Source organism: Hipposideros armiger, unplaced genomic scaffold (genome assembly GCF_001890085.2).
Source record: "Hipposideros armiger isolate ML-2016 unplaced genomic scaffold, ASM189008v1 scaffold_29, whole genome shotgun sequence".
Lineage (NCBI taxonomy): Eukaryota > Metazoa > Chordata > Mammalia > Chiroptera > Hipposideridae > Hipposideros > Hipposideros armiger.
In genome coordinates this window covers 3,322,230-3,350,054 of record NW_017731379.1, presented here as the reverse complement: position 1 = coordinate 3,350,054, position 27,825 = coordinate 3,322,230, and the positions used below count along the sequence as shown (strand labels likewise).

General features: G+C 40.0%; 2 protein-coding genes across 13 annotated transcripts in view; one reads left to right on the top strand and one right to left on the bottom strand.

The window, feature by feature from the left end:
- Positions 1-15,307, top strand: part of TUBD1 (tubulin delta 1) — a 45,839-nt gene extending 30,532 nt beyond the window's left edge. For 4 of the 7 annotated variants that reach the window (XR_002123271.1, XR_002123270.1, XR_002123267.1 and 1 more), the window contains exons 8-10: positions 1,408-1,591; positions 3,328-3,953; positions 8,700-9,919. Coding sequence is in view for 1 of the 7 variants with exons in the window: in XM_019636636.1 (XP_019492181.1) it covers positions 1,408-1,591; positions 3,328-3,430 (287 nt within the window). In the remaining 6 variants the exon portion in view is untranslated. Of the gene's footprint in view, positions 1-1,407; positions 1,592-3,327; positions 6,796-8,564; positions 9,920-11,092 lie in introns of those variants that run through there. The other 3 variants (XR_002123269.1, XR_002123268.1, XM_019636636.1) reach the window with 3 other exon arrangements.
- A 63-nt stretch (positions 15,308-15,370) lies between these two features.
- VMP1 (vacuole membrane protein 1) overlaps positions 15,371-27,825 on the bottom strand; it is a 128,827-nt gene continuing 116,372 nt past the window's right edge. For 4 of the 6 annotated variants that reach the window (XM_019636638.1, XM_019636640.1, XM_019636642.1 and 1 more), the window contains 2 exons: positions 18,150-18,252; positions 15,371-17,098 (listed from right to left, as the gene is read on the bottom strand). In XM_019636638.1, the coding sequence (XP_019492183.1) occupies positions 16,955-17,098; positions 18,150-18,252 (247 nt within the window). In that variant the 3' untranslated portion in view covers positions 15,371-16,954. The remainder of the gene's footprint in view (positions 17,099-18,149; positions 18,253-27,825) is intronic. The other 2 variants (XM_019636637.1, XM_019636639.1) reach the window with 2 other exon arrangements.

Here is a 27,825-nt window from a genome sequence, read left to right as displayed (position 1 = left end):
ATACTACACTTGTGTTTATATCCCTTTGACTGGAAGTGAATCATGTGCCACACCTGGCTGCAAGGGTTGCCATGAGTACAGTTAAAATTGGGGGGTTCTGTTACTAAAGAAGGGGAGAACAGGTTTTGTGGGACAACTAGTGTTCTCTGTGCCATCATGCATTTTGTTACAAAACTTTCAGGATGTTGAAAGAGCAGTACTCTTAATGGCAAGTTTCTAGGTCTATATGATCCTTATTTGATGATTTCAGCAGTATCAAATTGGCTATAAAGAAAACCAGTCTGGTCCTTGTAATACACCTTAGGTAAAAATCTAGTAACAATTAAAAAGAGATCATTCAAGTCAATCAGATAGTGTACTTTCTTCATCGGCTTCATATTAGATTTTTTTTCACTTTAGATTTTAAAATAAGAGAATTAATAAAAGGATATATAATCAAACTTCTAAAAATTTACCCACAGCAAATGACACAGGTGCATAGAGGTGTTCTTGCAAAAATATTCACTGCAGTATATTTTCACACTAACAAAAATGTGGAAACAACCTAAATGCCCAAACAGGAGGAAATATGTTAAATTATGGTATATTCACATAAGGAGACTTTAAATATGAGTGATATTTATTGACATGGAAAAGTGGTTCACAACATATTAGTGAATGAAAAATGCAGACTACAGAAGAGCATGTGTGTAAAATTATATATACAAGCTGGTCGGCAAACTCTTCATTGTCATCCTCTCTGCATAGTGGCATTTCATCTGTTCAGCTGACTTACATTTCCTTTCTTTTTTCTTTTTTTTAAGATTTTATTGGGGAATTGGGGAAGGAAACAGTGTTGGGGAATTGGGGAAGGGGAACAGCCAAGTTGTCCTTCAGTCTTAGTTGTGGAGGGTGCAGCTAGCTCAGCTCCAAGTCCAGTCGCCATCTGGCCGCCCTTTGACAGCTCGTGGCCGCTCACCTCAAGGAGCCGTATTCAATCTTAGTTGTAGGGGGCGTAGCCCATAGCCCATCATCCCATGCGGGAGTCAAACCGGCAACCTTGTTCAGAGCACGTGTTCTCAACAACTGAGCCATCCTGCCACTTCTTGGCAGCTCAGCGGCAGCTCAGCTTGGGCACAGCTCAGTGGCCCATGTGAGAATTGAACCGGTGACCCTGTTGCTCAGAGCTTGCGCTCTTAACCAACTGAGCCACTCGGTTGGCCAGACTTACATTTTCTTAGTAATACTTTTCTGAACAGTGTGAATTACTTTTTTAAATGATGACTATGAATCATTGATCCAAAAATAATATGCTAGTTTTAAAAGGCAAAATAAACAGATTTTTGGTGAAATGGATAAGAAAATATGTCTTATTTCCAAAATTAATGATTTATGCTGTAAACAATAGCTTCTGTTGTTTTACTCCAGGGGGATTTAAAGACCCAGCTCTCTATACTTCCTGGTTAGCGCCTGATGATGCTTTCAACCTTTGGAAAACCCAGCGAGCCTTTAGCAAGTATGAGAAGTCTGCAGCATTGGTCAGCAATAGCCAGTTCTTAGTAAAACCACTCGATGTGATTGTGGGCAAGGCATGGAATATGTTCGCTTCAAAGTAAGTAAAAGATAAGTCTACAAATCTTTGTAACCTTCGGCCAGATAATATAATGTTAAAACACAAGGCAGGATTTGGAGTGTCTCCGTCTGTTTGGGCTGCTATGATAAAAATAGCATAGGCTGGGTAGCTTATACAGAACAGAACTTTTTTCTCACAGTTCTGGAGACTGGGGAGATGAGGGTGCTAGCAGATTTGATGTCTGGTGAACACCTGCTTCCTGGTTCATAGGCAGTGTGTTTTCTCTGTGTCTCAAACGGCAGAATGGGCAAAAGAGCTTTCATGGTCCTCATTTCTAAGGGCACTAGTTCCATTCATGAGGACTCCACCCTCAGCCTCCTAAACGCCTCACTTCCTAATACCATCACCACGGTGGGTAGGATTTCAACATACAAATTTGGGGGGACCCAAACATTAAATCCATAGCATAAAGTAAGCATGGCTACCACTGTGTAGGTGTGAAACTTGAATCATGTTACCTCAGGCTTCATTTCCTTATCTGTACAATGGGTCCAAACTGAGAGGCTCTGTGGTGAGGATTAAGAGAGATAATCATGTAAAAACGCCTAGTATGGCTGGCAGAGTGGCTCAGTTGGTTAAGAGCTCGCTCAAGAGTGTGAGCTCTGAGCAATAGCGGTTCGATGCCCAGCCCGAGCTGAGCTGCCGCTGAGCTGCCAACAGGTGGCAGGATGGCTCTGCTAAAAAAAACCCCAAAAACAAACAAACAAAAAAAAACACCTACTACAGTGGCTGACTTAGTAAATACTTAATAATTGTTTGATATTGTTGTTGACTAAATGAGTAGTTTCTAAATGAGGTGAAATCAAAGTAGAAAATTTTATTATAAAGCAGGTACAATAAGATAGTTTGCCAAAATAAGATCCTTGGAAGACTGGAAGAGATCCTGATCTTACTCAGTAAGAAATACTACAAGTTCAATGCCACTTGATAGTAAGAAATGTCTACTTGATACAAACAAATGTGTTATCTATCCTGACCTCTGCCACAATTGCTTAATGTCAAAACAAACTCTCTCCAATGGTTGGACAAGGCCTCTGATTAGCTAGGATTCCTAAGCTCCACCCCCACCCCCCATCCTGCACATGGCCATTCCATAACCCCCACTCCTCAGGGCCGTGAACGCTGTCCTTTTCTGGTATCATTCTCTTCCCACTCTCATTAAATGGTAGCAGCCATTATTACATCATCTTAATTCACGTCTGCCCTTGCTATTCATTTAAATATAACTCCTGCCTTAAAACATTTTGGAGGGTGAGAGGAAGGGTATTAGGAGGACCTGGCGTAACTGCAAATCAGATGTTGTCTGAAGAACACTTGGAAGGCTTCACTCCATTCCTAGAACTGGATTCATGTGTTTCTGCAGTTTCATGCCTTACGTAAAACTTCCCAGGCACGTTTTCGAGTTAATAGTAAACCCAGCCATCTCCTGTAGGATGCTGACTATGTGCTGGGTGGACAACCAAATCTGAACCTGTTTTTTTGTCCTATGTGCTGTTTACTGTCACTCTCTTGGACACTAAAAAGACAGGGAACCTGCATAAACTTTGAAAGTTTGCTAATCTTTGGAGCAAACATTGAAGCAGATATAAGACTTGAGAGATTCTGCCATCTTCCAATGTTCATGCTCTAGCCAAGATCTATTTAGTGTTTGATTTTGAAGAGTTATTCATTTGCCTGAGATTTTTTAATTTTACATTTTCTGTTTCTTTTACCAGAGCCTATATTCATCAGTACACAAAATTTGGAATTGAAGAAGAGGACTTTTTGGACAGCTTCACATTATTAGAACAAGTTGTTGCCAGTTACCGCAATCTGTGATAATTGAACAAAGGAGAAAGTATACCTTATGTCATTTTTGGACAAAAATATTTTCAATACTGCTTTCTCTGTAAGGTTTCAAATTCCAGGATTTTAAAAGCAACACAGTAAAATGTTGATTCCTTCTACATGCTATGCCCACAGAACAGGAGGAAAGCCTTTTAAATGGAGAAGAGCATATTTCCAGTGAAAACATCTACTTGGTATTTTCATTTGTAAGAAAAAAAATTGGTGCTTCTATCAAGAACTTTTGGAAACTTTGCTGACATGGTGAAACTCTGGAATTATCCAAAAAAAGAGAACATTGTGTTTTGTTCTTCACTCTTCCCTCTTCATTGCAAAAAGGATTCAGTTCACTAACTATGAACTAAACTTTCACCGCGTAATTTTAATCTAAGAAGTTACAATTCTGTAGTTAAATGTGTTCATCTTTGAAGTGAATGCTGCGAACCACAAGAGGGAGCTGTTGTTAAATGCTATACAGTGAGTGAACATCTATTTTGAATATTTTATTCTATAACAGGTAAGATTTCCCACTTTTAGCAGGTATTTAAAAGTAAATGTTAGTATTTTGTTAAAAATGTATAGGTACTCAGCTTATGTGGAAGATGGTTCTCTGCTTTTCAGTAAAAGGGGTAAGAGCTTTCACCAAAGTCACTAAGTTGAGAAAATTATCACCAAGGAAATACTGTGCTTGATGAAATTGGCATATACAGATGTGGGTTTCACTCAGGAGGACAAAACACACTTGGAAATTGGCAGCTGAGCTGGAGGGAAATGGTGTATTTCAATAAAACACATCACATGCAATGCATTAACCAACGTAAAATGGGAAACAAATAGGAACATTTGCCCTTTCTGCCAAATCTACCAGTGGTGACTTATTTTTATTTGGAACAATGACAGTTCACAGCTTCCCTGGTTCTTCCTTTTCTTTCCATATGGAAATGATTACCTTTTTGCTGTTTTTCTTATCAACTGTTGCTATGATTTAAAATACTGAACCATATCTTATTTCTAAAGAATGTCAGAAGTGGTCTGTTCAGCTGCTAACAGGCACACCCCACTGCTGCATTTTGTTAACCCAAGTGTACTTGAAAAATAATTAGATCATAATTTTTACAAAATAAAGTTAAAAGTAATTGCTTAGCATTGAAGAGATCCAAAGGCTAAATAAAGCAATTTCCCAGACTGAACCAGAAGTACTGAAGATCTGTGAGTGATCTCACTAGGGGTTAAGCTGATTCTGAGGAAACTTGCTAAAAGTTAAGCTGAAACCAAGTCTTAAGTTGAAATCATTTTATATTTGAGAAAGGTACCATGAAGTGCCTTGGGGAAAAGTGTCCAATTGGGCAACTTATGGAATCAATGGCAGATGAATGTTAAAAGTAAACCCCAGTTAGACAGCTCTGGGTCCATTCGCTTACATGAGTTGACCCTTTTTATGATCCACAACTGCATTATTTGATGTGCAGATACCTAAATATTTGCAGACTTGTTTTAAACATCTACATGGAAAGCTTCTTCTTGCCAATCTGCCATAATATAAATTTTTCCTATTAGAGTTGGGATGTTAACTTAAAAATGAACACAAAGAAGCTGATTCCAAACTTCAAGATAAGGGGTGGAACTGGAAATGCACTTTGTTGCACAAAATGGCCAATCAGCCAGAACAACATTCGAATCATAACTTGCTGGACATACAGATGTTTCGAACATGTAATTTCTTAGATTACTGGGTAACTGGAGCGCTGTTTGCATTCAGACACTATCCCACAGGACCAGGAAGCATCCCTGTGGGCAGTCAGTACCGTGTAATTTCACTCTTCCCCATTTGTGTTTTTCTCAAAAGCTCTTTAAGCTGTAAAACCTGTTCCTTCTCATTCATTTCCTCTTGCTTTGGGTGCTCCCCACCCAATACCATCAGTCAGTCTGCAACATCTTTCTTCCTTATTTAATCTGCCACTTAGAACTCAGTGTATGCCCACAGTTCACTGTTCTCAGTCAGTTCATTCATTCAACCATTATCTATTCAGCGCCAGGCACTGAAGGAGATATTAAGGAGCTAGGATCAATCCCACATAGTCTAAATGAAGAAGCTTAAGAGGGAGTTAATTTTCTTTGGATGTCTGGTGTTAACAATTCTAGCTTCCTCCTTATTGGTTATTAGCTTGCCCATGTCCACATTCAGCTTTTTTACAGGAAGGATGTGGTACATGGGAAGAACAATGAGCCGGGAGCTCTAGTCTAGGCTTTAAATTTCCTGGGAAAGTCTCCTCACGGGCTCTGCCGCATCTACTCTGCAGGGTACATACCAGTGATTCTTCTCCTGACCACCACGTTTATCACACTCAAATTCCTGTCCATAATTTTTAACAACATGCTCCATATGTTCCTACCCATTATTCTCTCCTCATGAGCTCAAGGTTTGGCAGTCAACCCTTTCTTCTTCTTCCGTCTACCTACCTACCAAATATGGCTTTACCCACGAGCTCATCATTTTTGGCAACTGATTGGTTATTTAAGAGGTATTTGCTCATCTGTATTAATCACATTGTTTCCTATGAGTTTTAGGAATGTGAGCTAAAATATCTGGTTTTACTTTTTTTAAAATTTCCTATTCCTGTACTCTGAAATGTCTCAGATGATACAATGTCAGCCTTATTAATAAATGGAATTCCATTTCCACTAGCAAGAACGCTTGCACAAGAAATTAAGATAAACAACGTAAATATTTCAAGTTTCTGGGGAACACAGTGTTGGGTCAGTGTTGGAGGAGATATGGCATTCAATGACGAAGAGAAAAAAGACAGAAAATCCCAATCATTTAGACTCTAGGGAGCCAGGAGGCAGAAAGAGAGAAAAAGGAGGGTGGGGGAACTGATGATGCCCCCAAAGAACTGCTAATAGCTTAGAAGCATTTCCAAAAAAGACTTGATGGTTTTTTAATTATGAACTTGACCCACTGATGAAAAATCTGATAGCTTACAAGAATAGTTTAAAAAGAAACAGTTAAATTACATGTCACTTAGCAAATAATTCCGTCTTACCTAAATTGATCTCCTTTGCCAATGATGGATACTCTTGTCCTGTTTGAATTTAATTATTTACATGATGAGTACACAGAAATTCAAAGATTCTGTACCTATGCTATCCAATGAGGTAGTCGTTAGCCACATGTGGCTAGTGCTGTAAGCATAAAATACACATTGAATTTTGCAGACACTATGAATAAAAGAATGTAAATACTAATATTTTAAATTAATTGTTGAAATATTTTGGACATATTAGGTTAAATTATTCAAACTGGTATACCTGTTATTTTTTCTAAAGATTTTATTGGGGAATCGGGGAAGGGGAACAGACAAGTTGCTGTCCTTTTGTTCTTCAGTCTAGTTGTGGAGGATGTTGCTTCACTGGCCCATGTTGGTATTGTGATCATTGCACTCTTCCCAGCTGAGGCAGATCAATCGCCGGCCCTTGGACAGCCACTCACGGCGGCTCACAGCAGCTGCCGGCCACTCACAGTAGCTCACAGCAGCCCACTGCAGCTCCACTGCAGCTCATGGCAGCCCAGCTCCAGGTTGAGCTGTTGTTCACCATCTTAGCTGTAGAGGGCGCAGTGTCACTGGCCCTCATGTGGGATCTGAACTGGTGGCCCGGCTGCTCAGAGCTCGCACTCCCAAGCCAACTCTTAACCAATGAGCCACTTGGCCGGCCCATACCTGTTTCTTTTTAGATTTTAAAATGTAGCTACTAAAATGTTAAGAATTACATATATGGCTTGCATTCTATTCTATTGGACAGGGCTATTCCAAACATTTCAGGAGCCAAGTCCTGAGAACTGTAGAAACCAGTTGAACAAAGCTTGTCCTTCCTAGGCAAGAGAGGTCATAGGAACATGATAGTAAGACTCATGACATAAGGCAAAAGATGGGTGTTTCCTTTTTAAAAAAAAAAAAAAGCTTTTGCTTATGCTTGGCTCATGTGAACAGTATGAAAGAGGCAGGATGTGAGCTTAATTCAACAAACAGCCATTGAACACCTGCAAGGAAGAACATTGTGTTGGGATAGGGAAGATTCAAAAAATGAATTAAACCTGACCCCTGTCCTTAAGTTTGCCATGTCATATATTCCTTGCTACAAAGCATCTGCCTGGATCATGGTAGAGACTCCATGTTTACTCAACAGATTAAAATAAATGTCTAAAAAACTACAGAAGAGATGTAAAGCTGCAAAACTTCAGGAACACAGTGCAGCCCTTTAAAGCTCCCTTATGTGCAACAGATCTCACAACTATGAGAGGAAACTAAGGACCTGGAAATATAATTTAAAATATTTTGTCTCTGAAGCCAACTAACATACATAAAGGCCACTTAAGACAATATACATTCAAACAATATACTCAGAGAATGAAGAATTGCCTTTGTTTTGAATTCTTTGCTTAACATCTAAGCTCCTTCTGATGTTTGGCCACTCCCTCGCTCCCTTTATGTGTGCTGTAGGAGCCGAGGCGGACAGAAGTGGCCATTAAATGTTGTTATGGAATACGCACAGATGTGTCAATATGGTAATAGTTCATTGTGTTCAGTAAGGACAGGGATGGAGCAGTCTATCTATCACTGACCTGAAGACACAGATGAGAGACATGCCCCCATGATCCCGCCTGGCCGTTTTGCCCCCAATGCCAGTCCCCAAAGACCAGGAAGAACTGGAGGCTCTGAGCAGTTTTTGAGCAGGACTGAAAGGATTCACAGATTTCATAGCCATTTCTTTGGGGGAGTGTCTTTCTCAGATTTCCGTCTTGTTTATGCCTTTGTTTTGCTTGCATTTTAAAAACAAAGCCTTCAAAACCCAATGGAAAGATAAAATAAGTGATTTTTAAAAGGATGTTAACACCTAGAGACAGTTTTTAAAGAATGGAGGACTAAGTCAAATGAATCAGAAGGCAGTACAAGGGGTGGAAGTAGCTAGCAGCATCGTTGTTTATAAACTATCACTTAAATAATGTGTAGGGACTACAGGATGCTCCAAGTTCATTCAGGGCCAGAGTTTGAGGAAGGGAGAAATTCAAGACTACGTTTGTGGTCCTATTGTCTCAACATGCTCTTCTAATGAACATTGCCCACTACAGGAAAGACTACTGAATATGGGAGAGAGAGAGGAGAGAGAAAGAGAGGCCATCTGGGAGCAGCCTAACGCCTAAAAAGAAGTGTATAAAGTAGGAAAGCTTTTGTGTATGACAGAACTTTTTACTTCCTCCTTGCAGAGACCTGGGATGTCTTTTATGGCTGACAGATTCTTTACATTTGAAGAAAATGCAGAACATCTGAAGATTTCTTTGATCTCTACATTTCTCTAAAAGCACAATTTTTTAGCTTCCATTTTTTTTCCTATATCTGAAATTGTGGAAAGCACTCCCACACACATGCTTTTATCAGACAGGCATCCCATTATGTCTGATTCCATCAGAATGCCAAGAATAGTGACACCCCAATTCTCACTGGCTTCAAAAACTGTGTACCCACTTGAGAATGGAATAGTCAAGTTTCGTGCTTCGCTTCTCCACCAAAGGATTACCACGCAAGTAAATCTCTTTTTTCTGAACTCTGGTGCTCCTGGTGAGTGGTATAATTGTGGTCATATGTCATTTATTCTGAACTCCTATCCAGCCAACTTCAATAAGGGTAATTCATTTACTGAAACATGTAAACAACCCCAGCACCAGAGCAGCCAAATGGAAAGTTGCCTTGACCACATGCTCTAGAAGGTGTAATAAAACTGTGATTCTGCCTTTTGGCTTGGCAAGGCGAGTTGGGAGGATGCCCTCATACTTGTTTGGAAATACTTATGACATCTGAGTTCTAGGTGGCTGCCACTGCTGTCTAGGCTAGCGCTGGAAATCTTAAGACTCCAGCAGAAATATACAGGAAATCACATTGCCAAACTTTTCTCCTTATAAAGACAATCTATCCAGGAATTACCATCCTCCCAGTTCTCATAGGGAGGAGCCGCTGGTTCAGTAAGCAGGATACGACAGGGAAGAGGAAATTTAAAGCTGTTTCCTGTGGCCCCAAGGTCCAGTCACAGTGCCATCTCTTCAAGAACAGTGCTACATAACCATTTAAGGATTAGATGATCATTTATGGGAAAGTAGTGAGGACATAATTACTCTAGAGAGTTCTCTAGAGAAGTCCAGTTTCTCATTGGACGGAGAAGAGTGGTCTAATGGACAGCACATGCACTAGGAGTCAGGAAACCTGAGGTACATACAGACCATAGTTAGCCCGCCACTGGATTGATTGGTCAGTTATCTGACCTCGGAATGTTCAAAACAGAGTGGTGCCCCTCCCCCAAACATGCTCCTCCTACATTCCTGGCTCGCTGACCCATCGGTCTTTCCAGCTTCTCTGGTTCCCTGTCTCTCCGAAAATAAGACCTAGCCGGAAAATAAGCCCTTGCATGATTTTAGGTGCCAAAATTTGGCACCTTGGCATACTGAATATTTGAAGCTGAAGGAGTTTGTGGGAAAGGCACCCTTCTCCCTTAAACAGGTCATAAAACCCTCCTGTGAGGGGTGCGTGCCCTCCATATCCTGGAGGAATCATGCTAGGGCTTCTTCTCCAGCTAGGTCTTTATTTTCAGGGAAACAAAGTTCCTTCTTCACCTGTATTCCACCCACCTCCTTGACTCCAGCTTTGCCTACTAGCCAGGATTCTACTCACGTAGCACCTCCTGCCTGCCTTTGACTCTCCACTGCAGCCTCACCTGGACTCATGCAAATATTTATTCAGCAAATACTCACTGGAAGCCTATCAAGTGCCAGGCCCTGTGTTTGGCTTTGGGCATAGAAAGGAGAGCACCACCCGTGTCTGCCCTTACAGGGCTTAGGTTCTAGTAGAGGAAACAGAGCAAAAACAAGAAAATGGACAAACCAGTTACGAATTATGGAAGTATTTTAAAGGAAACAAAACGTGGCTAAGACAAAGGATAACAGAGGAAGCTTATGACTCATCGGTCTGGTCTCTCCCAGTCACCCCACACATAGCCCTCCTACTTGTGTTTTCCTGGTGTCTCTCATAGGGCTTCCTCTAATTAGAATACCTTCCCTTTCTCCGCCCCTACCTGGCAATTCAAACGCCACATCCTCCAGAAACCTTTTCTGATCCTTCCTACTCAGCAATTCTCTTCCTCATGCTAGTCACCTCACTCTACATAGTTATTGGCATATATGTATAATACCCACAAGACTGTAAGTTCCTAGAGGGAGATCATTTTTCAACACCTCTCTCTCTTCCCCATACCTTAAGCCAGAAGAAATTTTTAAAAGTGAATAAAACCCAACATGTTCCCCCCAGTGTGGCTAATGCCACTACTGGCCCTATTTCATAGCGTTACTATGAAGATCAAATAAAATTCAAGATGTGAAAGTGCTTTGAAAAAGAAAAAAAGGTCAGTACAAACAGAAATTGCTTTGTCATCTTAATTATAGCAAGCACCACTCTGGGAACCTGCCCACACAGGATGGCTACAAAAGGAGCTGGCTTTTCCAACCCTGGGTCGAAGGGAAGCACGAAGGGCTGCTCATCTATTTAAATAGCACAACTTTTTAGGCAGTGGCCTTGATATGTTGTCGTCTCCCTTTCTCCATTCCTTACTTAGGATCACAAGAGAAAAACCAGTACACCAGAAGCTTGGACTTTCACACTGGACTTTTCTGCAGAACTGAATGGCTGCAAGCCAGAATGCCTAGGGTTTGAATTCCAACTCAGCTACTTCCTTGATGCTTCCAGCAAACGAGTGAACCTCTCTGCTTTGACTTTCCTCATGGGGTTGTTTATAGGGATTTAATGATTAAATACAGCACATGTAAAACAACACTGAAAACAATGCCCGGTACAAAGTGAGCCATCAATCATTATCGAAGTGATAGCAGTCCAGCATGCTTCCTGGTACAGGGCATTGGAGGAGGTTCCTGGTTGCTAATCTTGATTGCTGGTGGTGAACAAAGAATACACATGGAAGGGATTTAGGGGTGGGAAGAGTCGGTGCAATGGGCGGAATGGAACAGGTGTGTGAAGAGCCTCGAGTGTGACCAAACAATGAGGTTACGCAGAGAAAGTCTGGTGCTGTTAGAAGTTCAGGACTGTCACTCAAGTGAAAGTGACTATCTAGACTGTGAGCCGCACTCACGATGAAACAGAAAGGCCTCCAGTTATTTTTGGCTTTCATCTTTTTAGCTAATGAAGAGGTTGAGAACATGGTTCTTGGGTGACGTGGTGCGCTGGGCTTCAGCACTGCGGCCAGGAGTGAGCCTGTTACTGTTTCCTACTCAACCAGTGAGAAGCCCAGTGAGACAACAGTGAACTGACCAGTCGGCCCCCACCTTCAGGGAAAGGCGGGACCATCCCTTTTCCCTTTTCAAATCCCAAAGGGCCTCACTCCGCGAAAACATTTTCCCCCCATAGGAAACAGGCTGGGACGCAATTAAACAACAGCTGTCCTGCAAAAGTGGCCTGAAGGTAAAAGCGGCTCGTGCTATTCCCCAAAGGGGCTAGATGGCAACAAAGGGAAATGCTGCATTTGGCATTGGTTGAGGGAGAGAAAAGTGGCCTACAGAGGTCTCCTGGAACAAACCAGGCTTCTTCCTTAAAGGGCTTTGGGCGCAAGTTGTAGATACCTCGCCTTAGAAACTCTCAAAAGACTGTGACTGTCAGCTTAGATAGGTGGCCCAGGAGTCCCTCTTAGATGCCCAGAATAAGCCAGAGGCTTCCTGTCAAGAATTCAGGAATGTGGTCTTCAATGCAAATAAAGACTCCATTGTAGAAATAGAGCTGGAGTGGGTCCAAACTCTCTCCCTGTCCTTTGAGTCATTTGGAAATGGTTAACTAATGGGTTGAACACCTGGGCTAATTACTCCTGAAGGGGATTTCCACACTCTATATTGTACAATCATCTCTTCCCTTCCCAAAGCCATTTAGTTCCACCCTCTGAAGTGTGCCCTAAAGATTCCAAAATTTTCTAACTCTGATTCTAGGTTTTCTTAAGTTAGAGCAATAATTGCTGCTGACACAGAGAAACAAGGAGCCAAGCAACTTTGTGCTTTTTCAAGTTTGTTTTGAATTACGAGGAACAGATGTCCAATGTTTCAAAAAGCCACACATTTGTGGATTTGGCTGACAAACCCCCTAAGCTGCATTTCATTTCTGTTCCCATAGAGTCAGCCAGCCACTTACAACTGACTCACTCTCTCTGGGCCACAGCTTGGGCCAGTATCCCAACTACAGAATTAGAATCCCAGATCTCATATGAATCCAGGGTGTTTGGGTGGAGAGCAGGGGCCATCTAAGTTTTTTTTTCTTTTCTTTTAATTTAGTAGTATCAACACCCACAGCAAACTGCAAGGCCAGTAGGTCAGAGAATGAGCAGTTGGCACCTGCCTATCCCAGCACCACACCAATCTAAAGGCAATGAGTAAGCAGCTGTCCAGAACTGGTTTTCATTACAATCCCTCTTAGTACTGGTTAAATATGCAAATACAGGTTATTTGCTGCAATTCAAGGCCTCACCCCCAAGGCAAACGCATTACCTCAGGTGAACTCTTGGCCTTGCTGGGAAGGGAGGGACAGGAACCCAAACCCCTGACTACCAGATACAAATGACTCAACTGCTTCTAGAATTTTAAAGTACATTATGTGCTTTCTTTTCTTGTTGTCTTTGAGAATAATAAAGGAACAAAACACTTCAGATGCCAGTATAGTGCAGCATTTCATTTACCATGTTTTGTGAATGTCGGAGCTTTGATCAACGTTAGAAATGGAATGTTACATGGCTTTCAAAAATAGCTATTAAACTCCTACTTAGGTTGTTTTAACTTTTTGTGAGTACATTAACTGACGTAGGGATAAAATAAAACAATTTTGTTTTTCTAACAGGAATGAGACTGTGAGGCCTCATTCCTCATGTGAGGAATATCTTACATGCCACCAAATCATTAAAAAAAAAAACCCCAAAACAGTTTTAAAACCTATTTACACCCAGCAAATCTCACTGGATAATCTAGATGGGAAGTTTTTAACATGGAATTAAAAGCTGATAGTCCCCCTGCCTCAGGTTTTTAAAATATTAACTGTCTTTATAAGAAAGTAGGAAGTGTCAACATTTTAAGGTGGGAAGGTTAGAAAAGTTATTTTCAATTATTTCACAGTATATTTTGTGTATCTGTGCTTGGTACCTTAACTAGGCTAGATGGGGGCTTGTTTTTTTATTTAAAAAGGTTTTGGTCTTGTTATTTAAGTCATTAGTTCATTAATTTCTGCTTTTCTCTTTAATCTGTACCTTGGATTTAACTTCTTTAAACAGTGTATCTGCTCCAAAACAATGGTGAATGTGCTGAGAGCATTAAAATCGTTTGTTTTCAGAGTAAATGCAATGTTGTAAAATTCTTGCATTGGTATCAAATGCTCTTTGATGAGTTAAAATCGGGGAACATGTGAACATTATGGCAGTATTCTTCATTTTATCTGATTTAATCCTTAGGATAACCTGCCTTATATTTGTATCTATTTTTATAGATGAAATTTAGGCTTCAAGCTAACATTGTTCTCAAGGTCACATGTGTTAGAGGCAGAAATCTAAACCATCATTAATAGACTATTGCTCATGGAGGCAAGTGTGTTTCAAAACATAAGGCCTTTTAATGCCAAAATTTTGGGAACATCTATGAGTTCTTCACACAGGGGTCACTCAAAACACAATTCACCTCAGGGTACAAAAGGGCAATTGATTAATTAGCTTAATGCATTGTTTGTACTCAACAAAATCAGTGCTGACTGACTAGTCAAAGCGGACAAGCCTTATGCTGTCCTAAAGCTTTAAGGACAGCACAGGGCACGCTGGGAATGTGGGCTGAGCTTGTCTGCATAGGAGCACTTACTACTACATACACTGAATTAACCAGTATACTTCGGAAACTTCACTCCAGCATTGTCTTCTTCTGGATTTCTAGACAATGGGGATAATGGACATTATCCAAATGAAAGCAAAAATCTCTTTCTTCCAAGACCCCACTCCAGATTAAGTATATACAGAAAACACTGCACATTTCAAAATATGTTAATTGTTGAAAGGGAGGTGCTTCTCAGTACCAAGTGTATGAACTGCTGATGAATTTGCACTGCACCGTACTTGACAGTCACTGAGTGGAGACATGATAAAACACTGCAGATATTTAAGGCACAAAGTGAGACCTAAACAAAGTAGACATGGAATCAGAATTCCCAGGCCCTTTTTTTTATTTGCAATAATATCAAACCATCGATTTACAAAGTTTCTGGTCTCCTATGTGCTGCAATGAATTAGGTATGTCTTTGGGACCATGTAGTTGCGCCCACTTTGGTGGGTACAAGAAAGGAACCAACCAACCACTGGAACTCCAGTGTAGCACACTGCTCCAGCTGGACTCCAGCAGCGTCACCTGAGCATGCCACACCTGAACACTGAGTGGAGGAAAGGAGAGCTGCTCTTCATTTGTTTCCAAAGCAAATTCATTTGAAAGAGTGAAAAAAATCGTCATCATTAAGTCAAACGTTTTAATCACTTAGACCTTCAGCCCAAGACACAAAGTTTTTCCAACATCCTACCCTGAAATAAATATACCAATAAAACACAACGAGTGAATGCAAATAGTACAATTCATATTTGCTTTCCTCTTTCCTTTTTTTACACAAACACCAAATAAAATGCAGGTGAAGGAGATGAAACACAACTGGAAGCGGACTTGGGAACTACACGAACACTAAAGAATCGAAACATGTTTGGGTACTACTGCTTTTCATGTAAGTCATACTGCTAGAAAGTTCCTGGGTGGAAAAGACACACACACAAAAAAATTAAGGATAACCTTTCCAAAAAAGATTAAGGGTGGTTGATTATGCTTAATTTAGCTGTGGTCATGGGGACTATCCCAATTTTCCATAAAATCCTCTTGACACTGCTGCAATACTACGGCATAAATGATTCCAAGTACCACTAGACATAAGGACCAGAGTTTTTTATAATAAACCATGATTTTGGGTAATGTTTGGATGGGAACATTTGGTATGGATGGTCAGATGAAAGATACCAAAATGTCAGACAGCCCATCGACTGCTGTTGCCATGAGATTCAACAGTCAACATCAGTCTGATAAGCTACCCGACAAGGTGGTACAGCCATGGAGATGTCACGACGATAGGCAAAACAAGCAGACATTCAGGCAGGATTGGATAAAACAAATTGGGCATTTCTGCCCTGTTGAAATTTAAACTACTCTCAACATAATGTCAGTACCAATTTTCCTAAAGGAAAAAAGTGAAATTGTTTATTTTCCTCCCAAGCAAAACAAAATGGCCCAGTTCAACCAGAAACACCCCAAAGGAAAAAAATCACATAAGAGCAAAACACTTACTGAAAAAGACAAGAAAATTAGGTTACATATAAATTTCTGTTAAAAACCAGAGTACATGGTGAGCTAAAATTAACACATGAGAAAAGTGCCTTTTTTAAAAAATGAATTATCTCTCTTTCTAGTGTTCTTTAATTTGCATACTACCATCTCTACCATCTCATCATCATTTCACAAACCAAGAAGTCACCTCACTTAGCCAATCCCTAAGGTGCTATTTCAGCAGTGTGCAGCTAGCAGCCCAATTCCAGCCTAATAAAAAATGCCTGGCGGTGCCTCTTTTCATGCAAACAAAGACTTAAGAAACTATGGTTGTAAGCGGATCTGGCAAGGCTGCCATTCAATTGGTAGAAGCTAAAAGGAAGTAAAACATCAAAACGCTCAAGAAAACGAACACAATTTTGGAATGATCAAAGAGGTCTTTATAAAGTTTTTTCATGACTTCATTCTAAATATACAGAATAAAAAATGGTGTCAGTACATTCATGAGACACCAACCAGCTTTTCCTTATACTGTCTCAAAATTTAAAGATCAATTTCCCAAGAGGGTGTGCATCGCATCATAAGATGGCCCTTTTTTGAAGGTAGGAGAGGAGGGGTTGGGCAGGATGGCATATTAAATTTTACCATGATAGACATGCAAGAATGTTATCCAATCTAGTATAATTTATATACATTTTGATGACTTAGAAAAACAAAGCAGTCATTTGTGACAAGCCTAAAAAGCTTGACATATTTAACATACTGAGGAACTTTTTTTTATGGTGCCCGGAATTCTTTAATTGTACCACAGGGGCCTTTTGAAACGAACAAAAAGAAGGCCGATTTCTGTTAAGTTTGCTAACATCACATTCCACCGTAATAAAATACAACTTGACTTGAACTGAGGGTGGATACCTTACCTTAACACACAAAGAAAAGTATGTCAGTGCAAAATATGGACTAAACTGCTTTTGGGGGGGAAAAAAAATTTAAATTGATCCAGGGTGGAAACGAGAATTTTCCTTTCTGGTTTGGAGTCCTCCCAATTAAGGCAGAACCCATCCATTATAATTTCTGCTGTTAAAAAGTTTTCCCACTTATTTAGTTTTCTCCTCTGAGCTGAACCGCTGCTGGAGTCTTTTGGCATAACTTTGCGCCATGGAGTTAATGATGGACAGGACGAAGTAACACACCATTACGACGACCAACTTCTCAAATGTCCAGGACAACCAGTTTTCTCCCTGAAGGAACAAATGCAGAACAAGCCACAAGAAATGTTTCATCATTTCAGTAGTAAAAAGGGGATCATCTACAATGTTTTAAGGAAAATAATGAGAACTTGGAGCTTATAACCTATAAAGTCTGAATAATTAAACATGAAAAGTCTCATGTCTCCAACTACTCTGAAATCTACACTCAGACCTGTTTACACCCTGTTATTAAGATTTCACTTTGTTGGGTATAAAGTCAGTGTTGATTCATCTAGTTTAGAATGGGGCTAGCGTGAAGTCATCTCTTTTACTACATACTAAAGTCTTTCATCAAATTCTACTATCTGAAGGCACCACACAGACACTTGTGCAGGATAGTGTTGAGATATATATTCTTGTTCCAGTATTGGGAGCGGCTTTTAAAATATAAATGTTATCTATTTCTGAAATCATGTTTGGTCAACTGAGGGCAGCAAAGGGCCACATAAAGAGTAGAAGGCCGTCCAAAAAAAAGCAAAAAACCTATGCTTCCTTCCAGTTTCCCATTTCAGGTTATTGCTTACTCATCCTCTTCTAGTCATTTCCCTTTGTCACAGAACTATTTACCAAAAAGGCAGGCTTAGTTGAAGTTAAAGTTTTTATGTTCAGCTACATTAAGAGCCTTGATTTATTAAAAAATGATTATTTCTCTACCTCTGAAAAGAACATAGTGCCAAAATGAAGGGAGATAGTCAAGTGACCTCAGTAAGTCCAATACTTTGTTACGCTATAAATTTTAACTTCTTCATCCACTCAGGAAGTATCCTTGCTGATTAATAAATCATGTAAGATCAAGGCAATAAGTCATTCTCCACAGATCTATTCTTTTCCTTTAGCCCTACCCTTGTTTTTGAGAGAAGATGTACAAAACAGAAGTTACATTTTCTGACTTAGACAAAGACAAATTTCCTAGCAGAGCAAATCGAGCCTCGGCTTCTGTTAGGGCAGCCTGGCCAAGCTAACTACCTAAAAATGCCCATGAGTGCTGTGAAAGTAGTTTCGGCCTGAAACTGTGGGGGTGGGGAAAGAGGAAAAGTCTCACCTGTGGCGTGCCCACTCCACTTCTGTGGTGAAGCTTCTGCCGCTGGGCCTCCAGGTATTCCTGGAATGGCTTCTGCAGAGATGGACCAATGCCGGGGACAGCACTGGAAGCAGGGTACGATCACCCAAGGAAAAAAGATACATTTGGGAAGAAAAGAAGGAAAAAATGTTAAAGAAAGAGCCACTTACCGCCTGGAATCAAAAAGCAGGGATGGATAGAGTTGGAAAAAACTAAAACTATCAGCAGAGCTGGTGAAATCTTTTTAGTGGATAAAAATTCATCCTTTAACAGCCCCTTAAAGGAGAAAAATCTCTCCCATCAACATGTCTGGGAGAAAGTAGGTGCTGAGCTCTTTCCTGCTAGCAGGAAGAGTGTCCTCAGAGCGAAGCGAGCTCAGCTGATGCTGCATACTGGTGTGGCACAAAGAATAAAATGAATGACTTCGGAGAAGTCCCACATTTATCACCACCAGTTCCTGTAAGAACTGGTTTGAACCGATTAATAAGGAAATGACTTATGCTTGTGTCATCCCTGGTTGAAAAAGAAACTGCCCGCCCTCTCTCTGACTTGTCCCATCTTCTCAGAGGGGGCGGTACTTTCTCAGTCTAAGTCCTTATTAGGACAATCTGTGCGTCATCCCTTTCCAAAAAGAATGCATTAGCAAATTTGGGAGGCACCTCCCACTAGTCAGAAGTCAGTGATTAACAAAGGAACAAAGAAGGAACTATGAACCTTGAATCACTTCGTGCTTTATGGTAGATGGTTTGCACAGAAACTACAGTACATTACTAAACAGCTTGTTCTGAGATGACTGGGATAGTCATCTCTGAGAAGTTTATGTACTCGGAGCTCCTTCTCACCCAGAATAAGTGGAGGCAGTGCTGTTAAACCGGTTTGGCAACTGCAGCTACCGACTCCCGTTTTAGAAATGCTTGCAGGCAGGCGGTTTTAAAATGGTAACTTGGGGCAACTTAGGAAACCAAACATCTCTATTTTCTGTACCCTTTATTTTCTCATCGTCATAATAGGACTACAAGGTAAATGGGCCCAATCTCTTTCCCGGAGCCAGCAAAAGGTATTTCCACATGTGCCTAATGCTCTCCCTTTTAAGTAACTATTAAATTAACTTCACCTCCTCGTTTCTAGAAAAATTCAGTTGCTACTTTCTGTAATAAAAAGCAGAGGAGTAGAGGAACAAAAATTTTTTGCTACTGATTTACCAGGAGCTAATACATAACTCCTGGCTGACACTTTTCGTTAATCCTTTTAATTGTCAACCACCAAACACTTAATGGAGTCCTTATTTTGTGTCCAACACTGTAATTGGTACCATGGGGGAAAAAATTGCAAGAAATAGTCCATGGTCCCCAAGGACTTAAAATCATTATGAGGATTACATACACACACACACACACACACACACACACACACACACACACACAGCCCAAAACTTATTTGGGAACGAAAGAATTTACAAATTAATAAATTTTTTTCGTGCAGAAGATACATTCCAAAGGAACGAGGGAGGAAGGAGAGATGGGGGGGAGGGTGTGTGTGAAGCTGTCCTTTAATGCACACTGAAGGATATGTAAAAAGCCCTGAGTATACTATGCAGTCCAGGCAAAGACTGCAGGGATTAGACCAGAAGACCCGTATGACAGACATCAAAGATGGAGAAGGGCGAAGTCTCTTACCCCCCAGTTTCAGTCTCTCTCTCACTGACTTTTTAGTGGCCTTACATTAGTGGGGAAAACCTGAAAGAGTTGTGTCTGAGCTGTGTTGCTGTGTGTCAGTGCTGACTGATTGCCAAGGGGCAACAACAGTGCCACAAACTTTCTCTTTAGAAGAGAGACTTTCCTTGTGGGGTTCCTTACATAATGCGTAAGGGAATGCAAATAGCCTACCATTTACACTTGAAACAAACCACTTGAACAGAAAAAAACAAAAACAAAAACCAGTTCCAGTAAAATACATACACAAAAAGACTGACTGAACACTGCAGATTTATAAAAATTTTCCTCCCGAAGTCCATTCATTCACACTTACTACCCTATGCCGTTATTTTCAACTCCCAAAGATAGCCATAGGGCAGGCCATTATTTATTTTTTTAAGGTAAAAAAAAAAAGCCTTTTATTTAAAAGGCTGAAATGATCGTATGCTAATTAGAACAGCTGGGTTGTACAAGCAATGACTTGAAAATTCCCTTTTTGATGTCCTCCAGGAGCTGGATTTCATTGTGTGTCTTTTTCTTTCTTCAGTTCTCTAACTTCAGACTGGAGTTGAGTAGAAATGTTTAGTTTCCCTCAAATCATTCTTGGGCTCCAGGGTCAAGTCATTATTTAAAGAGAAAATTAAGAACCAAGACCCAAATGCTAGAAGTCTCTACTTTGTTGTTGTTGTTGTGGGGAATGATCGTTCTAGACTCCCTTCAAAATAATTGTAAAAGATAAATGACTTGCCAGTGCAAATCCACGTTAGCTGATCGAGAACATGTCATTATATATATTATGATATGCAACTATCAAAGAATTATCTTGGGCTAATGCTGAGATTAATTTTTCAAGGTGCTATATGGTGTTACATACTTTGCAGTTTTTGGTGGTGGGGTGGGAGAAGTAGTTTCTCACAAAAGACTAGGAAAACGGTAGAAAATAGAGATATTGAAAGTTTTTTATAGTAACATTAATCAAAACTATCATGACCAAATGCCAAATAAATATTAAAAAGTTAACATATTTGAAATCTGGGTATTAAGTGTTACATAAACAATTATTTGTCAGATCCTTTTAATCTGTTTTACATATTCATCAAAATTTTAGTTTTCCTTTATCTCTATAAACAATGGCTTAGGCCACAGATGCCTCAGCTTATACAAAGCACTCTTAGACTAGTTTTCTTAATAGACACTAAAGCTATTTCAGTAATGGACTAGATAAAAATTGAAATTACAGCTGTCACTATTAACACGCATTTAAGGCAAACAATGCTAGCCCACAGCCTCAAGTTACTGTCAAGCTGTAGACAAAAGTTAAGAGTCCATTCTGACATTTAAGATTAATTTAAGGTACATATATTGGGGATAGGTGGGGGTAGGAATAACTTGCTTCACAGTTCAGTGGCTTTTTATAGTTGGCTTAGGAAATAGCTTAAATGCCATTCTCTGAAAACCGTTACATTCAGAGGCCCTGTGCACCTGGCTGAGAACTCTCATCTCAACCCATAGTGAGTGGGACAGGTCCTCCATCTGCCATTAGGAGCTGATTAAATTCAAAGTATTACAGCTTTGTGATACAGAAGAATATAAAGCAGGAGGAGAATGAACACACAGAACTATTTTTCAGTCAATGGTTGGACTTAAATATGCTTACACTAGCCCTGTAAATAGCCACTTTCTCTAGGTGAGAAAGCCTTAAAAAAATGAACAGAAAAGAAACACAAAAATTGATCTCATCTGCTTTTCCTTGCTGCAGACCTTCAACATGATAGAAAAAGCATTATGGATAGTAATATCTTGATATTTACTTTCTCCACACACACATTTTTGAGATATTATAACTCATTAAAAAACACATTTCCAACAAATTATTCTAATGGCAATTTTTGAACCTTTGTTACTGATTTTAATAAAAGGAAAAAAAAACACCTTAGAAAATGCAAACAAAAGATGGGGGGAAAGGAAAAAAACAAAAAATCTACAGAAGTCCAAACCTGAGAGCTCAAAAGTGGGTTTCGTGAAAACAATATTTTGTCATGCTTACATACCTAAGTACGAGGTGTGATCAAACAATACGGTGAATGTTTAAATAAAAACAATTTATTACAGTAAAAGACACTTTGCCATTAATCCCCCCCAAAATATTCCCCTCACTTCAAACACACTTATCCCATCATTCTTGGTACTTTCTGAAGCAGTTCTGGAAGTCCTCTTTCTTGTCTTTAGTTGCGCTGTCATGGCTGCCTCGATGTCCTGATTTATTTTGACTCTGGGGAAGAGCCAGAAGTCGCACGGTGCCAGATCCAGTAAACGAGGTGGATGAGGACACACCGTAATGTTTTTATTTGACAGAAATTGCCATATACCAGAAGCGATGTGTGACACGGAGCGTTGTTATGATGGAGGGTGATTTACGGCACACTTTAAAATACATCTTCTCTCACCGGTGCCTCATACCCCGCTGCACTGAACAAGCTGTAACTTGTTACACACTGTTACTAAGGTTTGATGCACCGCTTCCCATATTGAAGATCCCTGACTTTTTGTTGGATGGCACTCGGCAGCAGCATTTACCATATTTTGTGATCACAAGGGAAAGGCTGCGTGTCACACATCGCTTCTGGTCCGGCAATTTCTGTCAAATAAAAACATTACGGTGTGTCCTCATCCACCTCATTCACCAGATCTGGCACCGTGCGACTTCTGGCTCTTCCCCAAAGTCAAAATGACCATGAAAGGTAAACGTTTGGAATCAATTCAGGACACTGAGGCAGCCACAACATCTCAACTAAAGACACTCACTAAAGAGGACTTCCAGAACTGCTTCAGAAAGTGGCAAGGACGACGGGATAAGTGTTCGAAGTCAGGGGGAGCATTTTGAGGGGGATTAATGGCATTGTGTCTTTTACTGTAATGAATATTTTTTAAACTTAAACATTATATATATATATATATATATTTTTTTTTTTAAGATTTTTTTATTGGGGAACTGGGGGGATGGGAACAGCGCTGGAGAATTAGGGAAAGGAGAACAGACAAGTTGCTGTTGTTTTGTTCTTCAGTCTAGTTGTGGAGGACGTTGCTTCACTGGCCCAAGTTGGCACCATCATTGCGCTCTTCCCAGGCGAGGCAGATCAGTCGCCGGCTTCTGGACGGCCGCTCACTGCGGCTGCTGGCCGCTCACGCTGACTGCTGGCTACACACGGTAGCCCCATGGCAACCCACTGCCACAGGGACTGCAGCCTAAGCTGTCACCTGCGACTCACGGCAGCACAGCTCCAGGTTGAGCTGTTGTTCAGCATCTTAGCTGTAGAGGGCAGTGTCACTGGTCCTCATATGTGGGATCCGAACCGGGGCCCTCTGGCGTCCCAAGCCAGTTCCTAACCATCACGCCAATCGGCCGGCCCTATTTTTTTTTTTTAAAGATTTTATTGGGGATCAGGGGAGGGGAACAGACAAGTTGCTGTCCTTTTTGTTCTTCAGTCTAGATGTGGAGGGCATTGCTTCACTGGCCCATGTTTGTATTATCATTGTGCTCTTCCTGGGTGAGGTAGTCACTCCCTGGCCACGGAATGGCGGCTCACGGCGCCAATGGCAGCTCACAAAAGCTCACGCCAGCTGCCGGCCAGCCCCACTGCAGCCTACACCGTTGCCGGCGACTCGTGGCAGCCCGGCTCCAGATTGAGCTGTTGTTCACCATCTTAGCTGTAGAGGGCGCAGCATCACTGGCCCTAATGTGGGAGCCGAACCGGGGCCCTGCTGCTCAGAGCTGGCGTCCTAAGCCAACTCCTAACCAACGCTCCACTTGACCAGTCCATTCACTGTATTTTTTTTATCACACCTTGTACGTGTTAAACGGAAACAAGATAAACTGCTTTGCAAAATTCTGTCAAGGGCCCTGATCAATATGCAAACAAAATCTATTATTTTTTCATAGTTTTTAATACATATGTGACTCTGCTTCTAGGAATCACTTATCTGATAAGAAATTTAAATTTTAAATTCTCCCCATATTGACCCATTATAAATAAAGGTCTGCATTATTCTCTGTACCCACAAAAGCCAGAAAACCTTCCAGAGGGACCACCACGATTGGCAGAGGTTGCATACAGAGTGGGTAGTGTGATTACTCCCGTTTTTCACAATGCTTAAATTTTCATTTGTTAGTTCTAAGTACACACCCATTCCAAAAATTCATCAGTCATTACTATTCTTGTTTTCAAGGGACTCCTTTCAAACTGTGTAACTCTCAAACAAGCTGGTTCACCACATAAAAAACACATACCATTTGATTTATTTTGAATCTCTTCTCCATCACAGAGACAGTCATCTAACCAGGACTTGCTATTATAAGACCTGAAATTTTCCTGTTTATGATTCTGCTTGGATTTTTCCAGCCAGGTGTGTTTTCTTGTTACCATGTGCCATTATAAAACGGGCACAGTGCTTAATATTGTAACACAGAAATAACATGAACTTTAAAAAAATTGATTTGTCTTATTGTTTAGCCCTATTTACACAGGAACTATGTAAGGGTTAAGCAGCTGACATGCCTAAGAGAATTAAACAATTATTAATAAAGTAAACTTTTTATTTAATATAGGTCTTGTTCCTTTCTTAACCATTTTGGGGGAATCTTAGCATTAATGTGATCATGTAAGTTACACTGGCTTTCCAAAAAAACATACTGTCTGACACAGGTTCCTGTTATGTTATAGGTTAATAAGCCTTTAACTTTCTTAGAAAAAAAGTGTGGGCACAATGGTTTTTTTACCTTTGTTTCACTGTTTGTGAAGTACTTTGAGGCTGATTTATTTAACATCCCTCTGCTGGTTAATCAGAATGTCTAGGGTGTGATTAGTCAAAGCTTTGAAAGCTTATGAATCTGACAAAATGTTTTTAGCATAAGATTCAAGTCAGGGGTAGTAGTAAAAGACAGGGAAGAGAAGGGTTTAATCAATTCTACTGTGGCTATAATTCAGAAAGCATAAGAGAGCTTTTGAAGTAGACTACCAATAATGACCGCTACTTTTTGATAGTGGCTTTTAAGGGCAGAGGAGCCTAGATCAACAGCAAAATGCTGCAAAAAAAAAAAAATTTTGTGCAAAATGCACAAAAACAAATTTAAAAGGATAAAATAAAGATGAAATTAAAAAAATTTTTTTTACTTTAAACATCTTGCTAATTATGATGGCTTTCATGCTTCCATTAGTGAATATTTCAAGGCATATTATACACTTGTCCTTTATTAAGATTGATAATTCCTAACTATGTTGACTGACTTCTATAGACATATACTAGGAACAGGTAAAATGTCAATGCTGCAAATTTTTTTGCTGTTTCTTGTGAGTGCATAATTAGTATTGTCTTCCTTCTACTGTTTATAGGAAACTTTTTAAGCCACCTGTCTGTGTGGGCTAGTTTAATTAAAACTAGAATTATAAGCTATAAATCTGATTAATGGGGACAGAAAAACAACAAAATAAACTGCAACGTGCCCATTTTAAGTCCCTTTTGTATTGTGGAAATGCCAGTCTTCCCCAGCCTAGTTTTGTAATCCATGATATGTGACCTTTTGCCCTACGGATTGAGAAAGTGCCTTACCATCAGACTGATGGTAAGCTATATCCTCCTTGTATGTATAGCCATGTAAGTTACATATATGTGCTACCATAATAATGCTATATATGTTACAAAAACACACAAAAAGAAAATAACAAAGATTAAAATAAACATAAAAAGAAGTTCTATCATTTTAGTTCCACTCCAATTAGTGTAAGACCACGAAGCTAAACTGTAAAGGGGACAAATATTATATCTTGTTCCCAAAAGGTAAGAAATATCTTGAGACTTAGCAGATCAACTCAATGCAGGACTGTTAGGTAATATATTAGAGAAAACAAAAGCTATTTCTACAAAGATGTGGACTGGATATCTCTTTTTCACTCATCCTTCCAATAGGCCCCTATGAAGAGGACCTTTAAGAATCTGGATAGTCAAACCTCAACGGATTGAAACCCTGTGCCCACAGTTAAAACTTGTAGTTATGTATCAAATGAATATCAGAATCTTTAGAATTTTCTTGAGTGAGGATTACTGTATGTAAATCAAAGATCAGATTTATCCTCTGACTCCAAAAAAATCTACCAATTGAGGTTTGGCCTAGGAGCATGGGAGTAGACCCCTAAATAGCAAATTGCCCTGTTCTAGGCTGAAGCCGCAGCCTCTTCTGCTGAAGAGAGTTGAATGGGACTAGTAGGATGTATTTTCAGGGATTACATAAAAGCTCCCTCCTCATCCCATCCCCACTACATGCTGACCTGTCTTCTGTACAAAAGAGGCAGTGACAGTGACTGCATGATAGAAGTTCAGTAACAAGACAGACTAGCAATTCCCTTTCTTAATAACAGTCTTACTAATAATTCTTTGTTTTCGGAAGTGTGCACATTTTAGTCAAACATTATAGAGTTAAATTTTCCGCCCCACCCCCCAGGCAGTGATCTAAACAGGCTTAACGGTTAGTATTTTAATGAGTTGTCATTTCCTGTCTGATAACTATTCTCACAGTATTTAACCACCAGTTTCTCTGGCCCAACCAATACTAGAGCTCTGTTCGGGGTGACTCAGAATGGATCTCAGACTACCCGGCCTGATTCAACAATGACAGATTGCCCTCCACATGAAACTGTCTTTCCTCCTACGGTAGAATGCTCTGGAGAGGGGAAAGTGGGAGTAGTTTATTATGCAAACTTTCTGAAGAAGTCAAAGGCCATCATGCTGACCTCCATTAATATCTATAGCCTTCCAGTCCTCAGAGATTAGAGAAAGAAAAAAGAAAAAAGAAACAAACTGGTATCTTATTAACCAAGGAATATGACACGTAAATGAACTGGTGCTAACTGCAATTCAACTTATATTTAACCTAGTAAAAACGGGATCCAGTAATCCTGTGTGACTTGAATGAAAGTGTTATTTTTCTTACTTAACTGAATGGAGAATCTGAATCTTTGAAGCTGATGTTATAAGGAAAACTGGTATCTGATGTACTCTACTTGCACTTGGATCTGAAATGTGGTAGCCCACCCAAACCAAGTTCTTTTACATCTCAAGATGTTGGAAGAATACCTCAAAATAAATTCGGAATAAAAATTATGTAATACATAAAAAATCTAGGACTTTCTCATATACACAAGTTTGGGTTGATAGTTTCTGGCACCGTTTAAAATACGTTATGAATCAACCTCAGGATTTGGAATTAAAACATCTTGAATTTCATTTACATCTGTGCCCCTTTCAAATGATTAAAACCTCTTTTGTACTCAAACTAGTCCATTGTGTGCCAACTAGTGTTATAAACACATGACACCATCCATTTCTTAGGGGCTGTGTAGAAAGAAGACCACTGCTTTATCTAGAAACATCAGGTGTATTGTTGCTACTGCCTCACAGCTTATTTCTATTAACAGGTGTCTTTCAAAAAAAGAATTTGCAATTACCCTTGCATTTGGAATTGTATTCTATAAGAGTCAAAATGGAGGTAAGGTCTCCTTATAATTAGCATCTACTCTTTGAAATTTGTTATCATTAAAGGGAAGCTTTTGAAAACTAAACCTTGTTTCAGAATGTGGACTTGAGCAGTTGGAGGCAAGTAGGGATTCATGTTAATAAACGAGGCCAGAGCTACAGGAGTGGTGTATAAGAACCAAGTAAAACTGGCTGGCTGCCAAAACAAAACCTGTTTAAAATCAAATGATTTCTGTTACAGAAAATGACAGACTGGTGACAAATCAATCTGTGGCAGGCTTGAAGACCCACTGAGTTCTAAGAATGAAATCAGCAATAGGGACCTATAGACCCAAAGGTCAAGAATAGAGTAGCTTGCAGAATTTTAAATTTAAGGTGAAATGGCACAGAAGCTTATTGGCCTTTAGAGCATTCAAAGTAGCACGATGATGAGTGGA